This window comes from Halictus rubicundus, chromosome 1 (genome assembly GCF_050948215.1).
Source record: "Halictus rubicundus isolate RS-2024b chromosome 1, iyHalRubi1_principal, whole genome shotgun sequence".
Taxonomy (NCBI): domain Eukaryota; kingdom Metazoa; phylum Arthropoda; class Insecta; order Hymenoptera; family Halictidae; genus Halictus; species Halictus rubicundus.
This window is the reverse complement of record NC_135149.1, coordinates 21,437,344-21,449,026: the sequence shown is the minus strand read 5'-3', so window position 1 is coordinate 21,449,026 and position 11,683 is coordinate 21,437,344. Positions and strand designations below refer to the sequence as shown.

Genomic DNA, 11,683 nt, shown 5'->3' with positions numbered 1-11,683 from the left:
TGGACTACATAAAAATGTGGGTCAACGGAAAGATAAAGCAATGGGACGAAATAAAGAGGAGTGTGTGTGGATAGGAGAATGAGACGTGGGAACATGTATGGGAGGTACTTATGCATAAGGTTGGATGAGGGAAAAGGATGGCAGGGGAGGATGTGTAGGAAGTGTTGGGAGATGACGGGTAGGGGAGGAGTGCAGGGAAGGTGCGCCTGGAAGGAGAGAATGTGAATAAAAGAGAAACATTGAGTCAGGAAGGATTAGGATAGATGATGAGCGACTGGAAGAGGGGTCCCCCCGGTTAAGGAAGGGGGGTGTGTTTTGAGGAAATAGTTTTGAGTTAGTTATTACCTTTTTATCTCTCTCTTTCTTTCGTTTAATTTAGTTTTCTTTTTACTTTTAAGCTGTATATATAGAATAAGTAGGTATAAGCGGTAGATATAAGAACTAGGAAATAAGATAGCTATAAGGTTAGGGTAAGAGCGGCGTGAGAAGGAAAGCCGGAAAAAGGAGCGGGTGATATAAGAATTTTAACCCTGAGGAGAACAATAAAGTATCTATCTAACTGTTGCGCACGTGTTTGAGAAATAAAAAAATATATATTTTTCTGCTATTTTTGTACGATCCCATAGACAGTCGGAAATACTTTCTACTCCAATCGTTTTTTGTAAGCGGCCCAAAGTTCCTGCTTGTATACCAACGCGGCGACCAACTTGTCCTTTGCCTCGGTGATACCTCTACCAACGACAGCCAAGTCTGCTCCAGAATTCACAACCGATTCTGGAGTGTTGTACTGTTGTCCCAAGTCGTCCGAACTTTGGGTAAGCTTCACTCCAGGCGTAAGCTGAATCAGACCTGGAGTCTTGAATATATGCGACTGGCAAACGATTCCGGTGACCAAGTTTGAACTGTGTGCGATCGACACCGCGTTCGCTACGTACTCGTTGTTTGTTAACGCGCCCTTGGAGGACATCTGCGCCAATATAAAAATACCACGCGGTTGATTCTCATTTTCCAAGACCTTACTAAGCCCATCTACAATACTTTTTCCTGCCACCGCGTGCACAGTAACAATGTCAGCCCACTCCGCGATCTTGTAAATGCCCTTCTGATACTGTAAGGACACCGTGTTGCCAATATCGGCGAACTTCCGGTCCTCCATTATAAAAAAATCATGCTTGCTAGCCAACTCTTTCAAACGTTTTATAAAATCATCGCTGAAGTCCTCTATGATATCCACGTGTGTTTTCAGCACCACGATGTGTGGTCCTACCAAATCGGCTAATTCCAAAATAGAGTCCGCTTTAGTCAAGTCCGCTGCCAAGCACAAAGTCGATTCCTTCGCTTCCATTAGGTTGAACAGTATTGTTGCCATCTCATTTTTAGTCTTGGTAGCGCGAGAGTGGAATGGTATCTTCAGTCTTGATTCTAGAACTTTAAAGGAAAGTTATTTAATATCTTTTGAAAGAGAAAATTTTCTGAAAATATTTACCGCGAGGAGGAATAACAGGAGCTTGGAACTTCAATAAATAGTCTGTTACTTCCTTTACATCCTTTGGCAGGATCTTGTTGGATTCCAGAAGGTAAGCCATGATAGTGGTGATCGAGTACAGACTCCTCATGTTTATGCCATGGGCTTCGACGTTCTTTTTGCCACCCTGTTCTCTGTCGATCACGACAAAAGCATCAGTCACCTTCAGGCCTTCTTTTCTCAGAGTTTGTACGGTCTCTATAATACTGCTACCACTAGTGACTACATCCTCGATGATCACACAATTGTCTTCCTCTTCAAAGTAGCCTTCTATCATTTTCATCGTGCCATAGGCTTTTGCCTCTTTCCTTTTGATTAACATGGGGATGTTAGAATCAACGGAGATTAAAGTGGCCAATGGCAGAGCTGTGTAAGGTACACCGCAGATCTGGGATATGTTTGTGCAGCCCTCTGAGAACGTCCACAGTGCCTTAGCCAGTCGAGCCTTAACAATACCAAAGAATATAAACAATTTTACAATTACACAAATGATAAAGTGTTCGATCAGTAGAATTTTCTAAATCAATTCTCATACCATAATTTTTGGATAGGAGATTATCACTCTCAAGTCAAAGTATACTGGAGTTTTTAAACCAACTTTGGTCACAAAATCTCCAAATTTAAGTGCGTCGATTTCGAAAAGCGCAACAGCAAGCTCCTTTAATTCCGCGTCCATCGAACTCGAATTTTCGAACATGATTTCTGCCTCCCAAACACACGTGGTTCTCTGAAAACGTGATACGCAGGACGTTCTTTAAATAATTAAGGTTAACCTGTTGAGCATGGTTACTTTTATTTCGTGTTATACTCCTAATTGGTAGGCTGTTCATTTTATGATAAAAATAAATTGCGCAATACGTACAGTATGTTTATGTTTAATGTCAGAAGTAATAGATCGAAGGCCCTTCTACTGTACGATCGGAACAATTGTTTCTCACAGTGATCACTGATAATACTGCCGAGATTCTGCGACAGATCGACTCCGTTGAGAGATAAGGAATTTAATTTCTTTCCCGCGCCATCGCACGGCTGTTTTTTATATTCCGAATATCACTTTCTAATTATTTTTAATTTATTTGTAAAAATTCTACGTGTGACAAGCAAGCGTAGGTCCGCAGTCCAGAAATTCAGAAAATTATGAAACTTTGAGGATAATTAAAGCATGTAAATTCATTCTAAGGGTTTCAAATCATCCCCTCAAAATTTCTGTTGTTTTATTTTGCAACTCGCAAACCGTGAGAGATAGAAAAGAGAATCCTAAAACAATATCTTTGCTTGCAAGTCAATATTAACCGATTTTACGGAACGGAATACGGGACGGAAAAATTCGTAAGACGCACCAAATAAATACATCGAGTATATTAATAATATTTCTTTATTTCCTTTAATCAATATTGCTGTCGGTATAAGTGAAAACTCGATGCTGATCGAGACGTTTGAGAACCGGTAAAAACGAATTACCGCACCACGTGCGATAACATCAAAACTCCAGTGTTTTTCGCTTACAACAGACTTGTTTTATTTGTTTCCCCAACCCCATAGACCTTTAACGAATCCTGTAAGACCTGCCTGGCCGCCCTTCTTGGCCTGGTCTCCTAATTTCTCGCTCAAATCTGGGAACTCGACCATGTTAAAGGCCAAGTCAAAGAACAGTGGCTTGCAAGGGATAGGATGCATGGATGGTGGTAATTTATAAACGTTCGGTTGCTTCGTCAGAAGCGCAGCGTCCTCTCTGTACTCGTGTAGACGTTCGTACAGTGGCTTCTTCGTCTTTGTGTATTTATTGGTGCCGGGTTCTACTTCTTGTCCTTCTTCGAGTACGCTGTGCGCGTGGGCGGCGTACTTAGCACCCTCTATGGAAGTCTCCAGTTTCTGTAAAGCCTCTCTCAACGACTCGGGAAGCATTTTGCCATAATTCAGTGCGTCTTTGACGTGCTGCGCGGATCTCTGATACAGAGCCATGGCTTCTCTCCATCGGTGAAGGTTCGCCAACGACTGGGCCATGTAGTAACACCTGAAGGCCCTGTAGCTTTTCGTCTTGGCTTCCTGTTCCTGTACGAACTCCTCGTCGTCCTGCAGCTGCGAGATCTCCACAAGATTGTGCAGCGCCGCCTCGTATAGTCTCACGATGTCCTGTGGCTTCGCTTTGGCGGACTCCTCAGCGGCCTTGATCAGCGCCAGATTCCTCTCCAGGGTACGCGACAGCCTAATGTATTGTAGATAAGTGATTAGGTGCTGTGAAGGCGTCAGCTTGTCGTTGTCCTTATTCTTGAGCTCTGTCTTGAAGAAGTCTCTTACAGCCGAGATCGCGTCCTTACAGTCTATCAGGTGCGCTTCCAGTAGATCGATCTTGGCTTGATTCGTGGTTGCTTTGTCCAACGTTTGATTCAATCTAGAGTCCGCTATTAGCAGACCCGCTGCTCTAGGCGGCACTGTACCACAGGATTTACCGCGCCATGTAACCTCCTCCGTGTTCGCCTGTTTCTCTCGGGTTTGGGCTATCAAAGAGTCTAAGCTAGCTAACAGCTCTCCGCTCAATTGACCTCGCATTTGCATTAAGTCGTCTATGGCAGTGGTATCTCCGATATTATAAGCGCAATATCTAAGACTGGGAGCAAGTTCCTCTACCCTGGCGTTGTACATCACTTGCTCGAGCTCCGATAATGCTGAGGCCAGCTTCCCATACACTACCTGAGCTTTCTTCAGATTCTCCATGGCTTTCTTCCATAATTGTAGTTCGAAGTGCAAGGAACCATGTATCCAGGCAACGTACGCTTGAGCTTCTAATTTTGTACGCGCGTCGCAGTTGATATTCTAAAATGAATTAGGGAATGAGAATACTGTTGAACAGATTTTAATGGTTTGCTTATGCCTCGATAATCATTCTTATAGAGTTTTTCTTTTTGTATTACCTCTATCAACTCCTGTAGCTGTAGGGAATATGTAGCGGCTTTCCTTAGTCTAGATATCAAATGAAATTTTTTCCTGGGCTCTGTGTTTGACTCTTGTCTGAGCTGCATAGCATAACTCCAGGCACGTTCTGCCATCATCAGGGGTACTTGCAGAAATTTGTCATCCCTAACCATCACAGGAATTATATCTTTCCTTTTGAAGTGACGTCTGTCCCCCTGTGGAACTTTTAATACTTTCCTCAGGCGTCTTAGCCTTCTAGAACAATATCCACGGTATCGTTGGTAGTCCCCGTGTCTCAACCCATGTTGCTGCTGTGCTTCTTTGATGATTTTTAAGACTATTCAATTGTTAAGGAATCTAACAGTATTGCTAAAAAATCTAGAGGTGCGGGCGCTCTAAACAACTGCATTTAATGTTCAATAGTGTTTAGAACAATTGCAGCTCAGGGAAAAAGGTAAAAAATATAGTAAACATGTGAGACAAAAGATGACGAAGCCATTTATCATTAATTGTAATTAAATAGGGCGGTGGAAAATGTTATTGCTACGGAAAAGATAAATAAAAAAATTGTTTCAGTCGTTAATAAATAATTTGTATTATATTCAGATCCTTCGTGGAGTAGCGAAAAAGATCGTTCATATATATTTTTTTTATTATTACAAGGATATACAATAACAATGGGTGCGACATGACAAACGGAGGTTAGGAAATGACATATGGCAATCGGAGAATGACCGACGCGTGCAGTAAGCATGTTCAAAAAGGATACTTTCCAGCGAGTACGTCTTCTGTTCCTTCGGCCCTGTAGCGTCATTTGCTTGGTTTTCCTTGAACAACTCGGTATTCCTTTGCTCGACCACCATCGTCTCGCAACCACGTATCCAATTTTCACCAAGCCTCTGTCGCTACGAACCCAACAATCACAAAATAACTATAACTATAGTTGCATGACGCAAGGTGATACCAGAGAGGATATGAAATTGCTCACGCTCGGGGTTTCGGCGTTCCCGATACAGTGCTGCCTCCTACTCATTTTTAGCATAGAACAGAACCTGGGTAACTTTTTAGCATGGAACAGAACGCACACACCGACGAAATATATATAAAGACTGCCAGCCTTACGGGAGAATGTGTCGCTCGAAAAATACGGTGTTTTCTACCGCCCTCTAGGATAGATTTTGGCTGGAGTAAGAAACAGAAGGCCAACGACGGTATCTCGTCGGTGCAGAAGACCACTAAGGAAATTCTCGTCGGTGAGAAGGTGAATCATCACGGAACCATATCGATTATCAAATGTAATATTCTCCGACCAGAGTTGGGCAAAATATTTATCTAAATAAAAATTTCGAATAACGAATAAAAGATAAAAAAATTTTTATTTCCTTATTCGAAGCTTCGAATAAAAAAAGTATCTTTATTCGACGAGTATCGAATAAATAATTTTATTCGACGAGAATTTATCCGACGAAAAAAGATAATTTTTTTTATTCGCAGTGGATTTATTCGAACTTCGAATAATTTTTTCATCTTTTATCTGTATTTTCTATTCGAAGGCTTCTAATAAATCTTCGAATTACTTTTACCGAGCGCCGAGATTCAAAGACCCAGCGACGACAAACGACATACAATGTAAGCGGATGGAGAATCGCGCACGAATGAAAGTTTACACTTTTAGATTTATCAATATATCCTCACAAAATTGAGACGAGCGAATGGAGGGGATTTTTCTGATTAAAATGTGGTCAAATTCGAGTGTAATCGAACAAGTTTCATTGATACGTAATGTTACGATAAATATTACAATTTCATTAAAGACGGTCCAAATGATGTCGTGTTTTGACTCATTTTGATCGGGATTAGCTCTAAAACTCATTCGTATTAACAATAGTGTTCTGATTAAAAACATAAAAGCATAAATTGCTAATAACGCATGATCCTCCATCCGTTTACATTGTATGCCATATGGCAGTAGCTTGGTCTTCGACGTTCGTCGCTCGTCGGCCCTCGTCGAGCGTCGTCGCCGTTTATTCGTCGAGGTGGCAAAAGTTATCGGAAGATTTAGAGCCCGCGGGCTCGGGCACCTGCCCGGGCTGCCCGAGCTGCCCGCATGCGATGTTGGCCTTTATTTCATATCGTGTGACACGAAACGGTATAATGTGACTGGCGTACTCCTACATCTCGTCTGTGATATTGGTTCCACAATATTAGTTCCGACCGATACGGTAGGATGTGACACAAAAATGATAAGGGGGCTCCAAAGCCCCGCGGACGTGAGACAAAAAAATACATTGGGTAATTGGTCTACTCCTGTACCTCGTCTGTGGTTCTACTCCTGTACCTCGTCTGTGATGTAGGTAAGATGATGCAGTTTCTGGTCCAGGATGAAAAGATGATGCAGGTTCTGGTCCAGGCTAAAAAGATGATGCAGATTCTGATCCAGGCTAAAAATTAGACTAGGGGGCAGGACTACACCGGGGACACTAAAATCCCGGGCGTGAGCACTCTCATTTCCTCTCTGGAACTACTAACAACATTTCAGTAACAATTTTTGTCAGATTTTGATTGTTGTTAATTAGCTATTAACAATTTTTATAGTCGTTACTTCTTTCTCCTATGCTCCTTATGTGTAAGACAAGGAAGAATGGATTGTGCGACAAGGATAGACAGTTTTTAAAATTTCGAGGCGCCATCCGTGAGAGAAACGATGTATTAGTTAGCCAACGACCAGTTTCACAAGATTAACGTCCGATGGCGTCACCGTCGCCCAGATATTTTAGCTTTTCCTAATAAAAAAAAATGATAAAGTCAGTAGAGTATTTATAAATAACTCACGATTGGGTAACAATTTATAATCACTGGAAACTGGAATAGGTATAATACACCTTCAGCAACTTTCACAATATACTTTCGATCATATTTTGTGTGTAACTAAATAGTTATTTAGCATTATTCGAACCATTAATCCATAATAATCTGAAATAATTTTACAAGTTCTTAATAAACAATTAATTTCCTAATTTCATGGACTTAACGAATGCACTTTTACTATAAAAGAAAACAGATCAATGCCATAGCTACATTCCTAGTACAATTTTGTACACGTTTGATTCCGAATTAATTAATTATTAACAATTTTTTGAGAACCGGTGAGAACCTCACCGCTGGTGGCATGTTTAGTATGTCTATCCTTGACGCACGATCTACCTCTCCTCGTATAACACATTAGGAGCATAGCAGAGAGAAGTAACGACTATAGAAATCGCTAATAACTAATTAACAAGAATCAAAATCTGACAAAAATTGTTACTGAAGTGGTGTTAATAGTTCACTCTAGATTATTCGATTACAAATCTCCACAAATTACGTCTGCGGAGTGAGAAAACTAATTATTTGTAGGACGGTTTTAAATTATTTCTGGTAATTTCGAGAAATTCGCGAACAAAATAATTGACAACTATTTAATTGTGAACAAATTTGAAATCAAAAACCGTATGTGGAAGTAGCTGAAAGTCCATTTTACATTGTCTCATTACAAATGTTTGTAAATTGTTTATGATAATCGACCTATTAATGAATTTTCTCTTGCGTTGATTGGCTAGAGAGAGGGACTCGTCGTTTGTCTGCTTTCTTCGCCGTGAAATCATGTCTGTGCTTGTCGGATACCTCCTCTTTTGTCGTGTTCGCTTGATACTTACCAGGAGATTCGAAGCGCTGTGACAAAGGAGGTGGCGCGAGCGAGACCTCTTCTGTCCTTGTTGCACACTATCGCTGTCCTTGTCTTACAGATTATACGTACAGGGAAAGCTAGTTCACAAACCCACCACCGTTGCGCCACTGTTTCTCTATCTATCCTTGTCGCACAATCGACTCTCCTTGTTTTATGCATGGTAGGCATTAGGAGGACAAACAAACGCAGCCAAAATTGCCGATAACTAATTATTTAGGCTCTGAATTCATTGGAAACTGGTACGTGAAAGGTCATGGAGATTCACACCAGATTTTCCAACTGTAGAAGTACGTTATTTCGTTAGAGAAAATGGTATAAAAATTACTTTTATATTTAATACTTCCTTACGTAGTACTTTAGGAATACTTCAAGAGGATCTTTTGGGAGGAAAGGCAAGAGGGCCTTAAGGCGATGCTGTGAGGACGTTGGGAAGAGATTGGAAAAGAATCTTTAGGAAGAGATGATGAGCTTTAAGGGAAGGGGTGGGGACTTTGCGAAAGGATACGAAGAGAGTCCTTGGGTGATGACTTTAATGGAGTGAGGGTAAGGATATGGGTAAGCATAAGGCAAACTTGGAGCCTGAAAGGGTTGGGAAGAATCAGAGAACAGGTCCAAGGAGGGAAGGAAAGGAAGGACAAGGGCAAGGGTGAGGATAGGAACCAGGTCCAGGCGCAGAAAGGACTTAATAGTAAAGGTCCTCCATAGACCTCGAGTGACTTTGAGGAGACCCTGGAGGCCCTTCATTTAAATACATGCACACGTTATTCTGTCACAAAAATAGAACAATATTGTGCAGAACTCCAGTCAGCAATATTATCACGACACAGGTTCGCGAAGTAGGAAGTGTCGGCATCCGATCAAATTCTATCGTCCGGCGACTTACGTTGAACGCATGACGCGCTCGACATAATCATCGCATCTGCACTTAACGTTTCAAAATAAGATTTGATTGCGAACACGTATAATCGAATCGATGGAACAACCTGCATGCCAAGGGCACAGGTGTACTGTCACTGTTCCGCTTTGTTTTACCACGAAAAAAGGACAGAAGGGAGAAATCGGATGCTCCCGAGTCACGTGACTGTGTCATCATCGTGTTAATCATTGCTGGGACACTTTTGTGCGGCGCTGCGCTCAAAACGCAACTATACATACTATCTTCACTATCAAATTCAATATTTACAGAAAATTTGTTGATACCTAAGAAATTACAATTTTAAATCATTCATTCCAAAAAATCATTTAGTCGCACTGCTAATAGAATCTGAAACATTCTAGGGTAAGGGACCCAATTACTGTACCTATATTAATTATACTTATTTTTAAAGCACAATGAACATTAAAAAAAAGAGATATATAACATGTTAACTGATTTTAATGAAAAAAATTTAATATTCAGTATGCTTTAAGAATAAGTATAATTAATATGGGCACAGTAATTGACACCCCCACAGTAATTGGGTCCCTTACCCTATTTGTTTCTCCGAACTTTTGAGGAATCGTTCCGATTTTTTTTCGAGTGATCCCGTGGATCCTGTGGAACCAGGAACCCCTGTATCGCGTGCAGGAGCAAGAGAAATGCGAGGAGAATGCTTTCGCTTGCCTTCACACCCTTCTCCGCGATTCCGTAACGGAGCGAAAGTAAAGCCGTTGGCTCGCGTTCTCTCTATGACGGCCAGCCAGCAATTATCGTTCCACCTGGGCGGTTGGATTTCATCTCCCGAAACACGTTTTCGTTTCAAGGCCAAGGACACAAGCCGAGTAGTAGAGGGAGGTCAGTGTTCGGTGCTGTCGATCTTCCTTCGCGTTGCCCGGCCTGACACCCTAATGACAGCCACCACAGAAATGAAATCCGACCGTCGAGGGATCCCCATTCAACCCCCTCCAACCCTCTGGCCAATAAAACCCATCCACCGCAATTATCCACCCAACAAATACGCACCTGCCATCACCTTGCCACTGACACCCTCAACCATTTCTTATCTCTATTTCTCTTCAAAATATTTTTCTATATTTTTACAAATTATAACGAAATACCTGCTGCACGAATTAATTCGTGACTATTTCTGAGTTTTGTTCATTTATATACAAATTAAATGAAGGTGTGGCAAAGGGTGAGTCGGGGTCATAACTACCCCTGGGAAGGGCTGTCTTTTTTCATACTGTGATTTCAACAGTCAGTCATACATGATCGACACTATTTTTTTACCAAACTTTGAAATCAATTTTTCCTACAATCTGATAAATAAACCAAACTTGATCAGTGAGAATGTTACGAAGATCATTGTGATAATAAACTTGGTCTTTTATTGTGTTATTAAATAAGTTTTGACTTTGTGTAATGTTTCATGGGCATTGCTGTAACACCTAACGTGTTAATAGCGCAGACATTGATTATGAATTCGGACAAGCCACAATAACATACAGGAATTAGGGTTGTTACTCGGCAGACAATGTGTCAATGTACCTTTGCAGTTTTGCTTTAACATTGTTGTTTTATTTCGTGACCGTGCAATTTTTTTAGGCACCCGGAACGAAGGCTAATTAAGGGTCAACGCGAAATGACGTAGAACTTTCGTGGTAACGAACAGATTTATGCGAGCCGGCTAACTGTCACCGAGGAATTATTCAATTGGAGCCGCGAGCGGGGCTCTCGTTTCAATTGGTTAAACCGTACTGTTCTATCTGCCTTGGCCATGCTTGCTTGAAATCAAATTGCGAAATCAACGGAACGATAACCGATGCACGACCAAACAGTTTCATTAATTAAGAACATCTTGCGATCATCCGAGTCGGCGTGTCTTTTTCTTTTAATGCTGTTTAACGTACGATTATTAACATACAAAGCTGTATCCAAAGGAAATGATTGCATACATTTGTTAATCCGAACTCATACGGTGCAAGATCTAAATTGTAATCTTGTCACTTTTATAGATATACATGAATTATTTCTTAAAGTGTTAAAATCGAAACAAATGGACACTGTGCCGGAGTTTCTAAAATAGCTCGTCATAGTTAAGAAAAGAAGTGATTAGAGAGATGATTAATATATCTTCGTCATCTTAATCCAACGCAATTCAACGCACACGTGCCACTGATCCTCAAAAGACACCGATTAGACTGTCCTGTGGCATCGACTCTCAAGGCCTGTTCGCATAAATACGATAATCCTCACTGATGCAACACTTGCTTCCGGTAGCGACGAGCCAGAGTGCATCGTCAGACAATTGTCCCTCAAAATATGACTTAAACGTCGTAAAAACAATGGAAATGTCTGACAATTCACATAAATGTCAACAATATTTGTAAAACATAAATTCTTAGAAAATAAATTACAAATTCATTTCGTGTTCTCAATATCCGCAAAACATAAATTCATAGAAAATAAATTACAAATTCATTTCATTTTCTCGACATTCGTAAAATTCCATCTAGGGTAAGGGGCCCCATTAATGCGGGGGTACCAATTACTGTGCCTATATTAGTTACACTTATTTTTATAGCATAATGAATATTGA

The 11,683-nt window shown here is 40.9% G+C and overlaps 2 protein-coding genes across 3 annotated transcripts; both read right to left on the bottom strand.

The window, feature by feature from the left end:
- Nucleotides 1-573: 573 nt before the first annotated feature.
- Nucleotides 574-2,625, bottom strand: R-l (rudimentary-like). Of its 2 annotated transcripts, none has more exons than XM_076793945.1 (4): nucleotides 2,388-2,625; nucleotides 2,061-2,298; nucleotides 1,487-1,970; nucleotides 574-1,428 (listed from the first exon to the last, which is right to left on the bottom strand). In XM_076793945.1, exons 2-4 carry the CDS (start codon nucleotides 2,220-2,222, stop codon nucleotides 644-646), a joined length of 1,431 nt encoding a protein of 476 aa, XP_076650060.1. In that variant the 5' UTR covers nucleotides 2,223-2,298; nucleotides 2,388-2,625; the 3' UTR covers nucleotides 574-643. The 2 variants fall into 2 exon arrangements, with proteins under 2 accessions (XP_076650060.1, XP_076650067.1); XM_076793952.1 differs by having other exon boundaries at nucleotides 2,061-2,252.
- A 259-nt stretch (nucleotides 2,626-2,884) lies between these two features.
- Nucleotides 2,885-5,383, bottom strand: Srp68 (signal recognition particle 68). Its single transcript, XM_076793680.1, has 3 exons — nucleotides 5,208-5,383; nucleotides 4,438-4,775; nucleotides 2,885-4,339 (listed from the first exon to the last, which is right to left on the bottom strand). Exons 1-3 carry the CDS (start codon nucleotides 5,299-5,301, stop codon nucleotides 3,044-3,046), a joined length of 1,728 nt encoding a protein of 575 aa, XP_076649795.1. The 5' UTR covers nucleotides 5,302-5,383; the 3' UTR covers nucleotides 2,885-3,043.
- Between the last annotated feature and the right edge of the window lie 6,300 nt (nucleotides 5,384-11,683).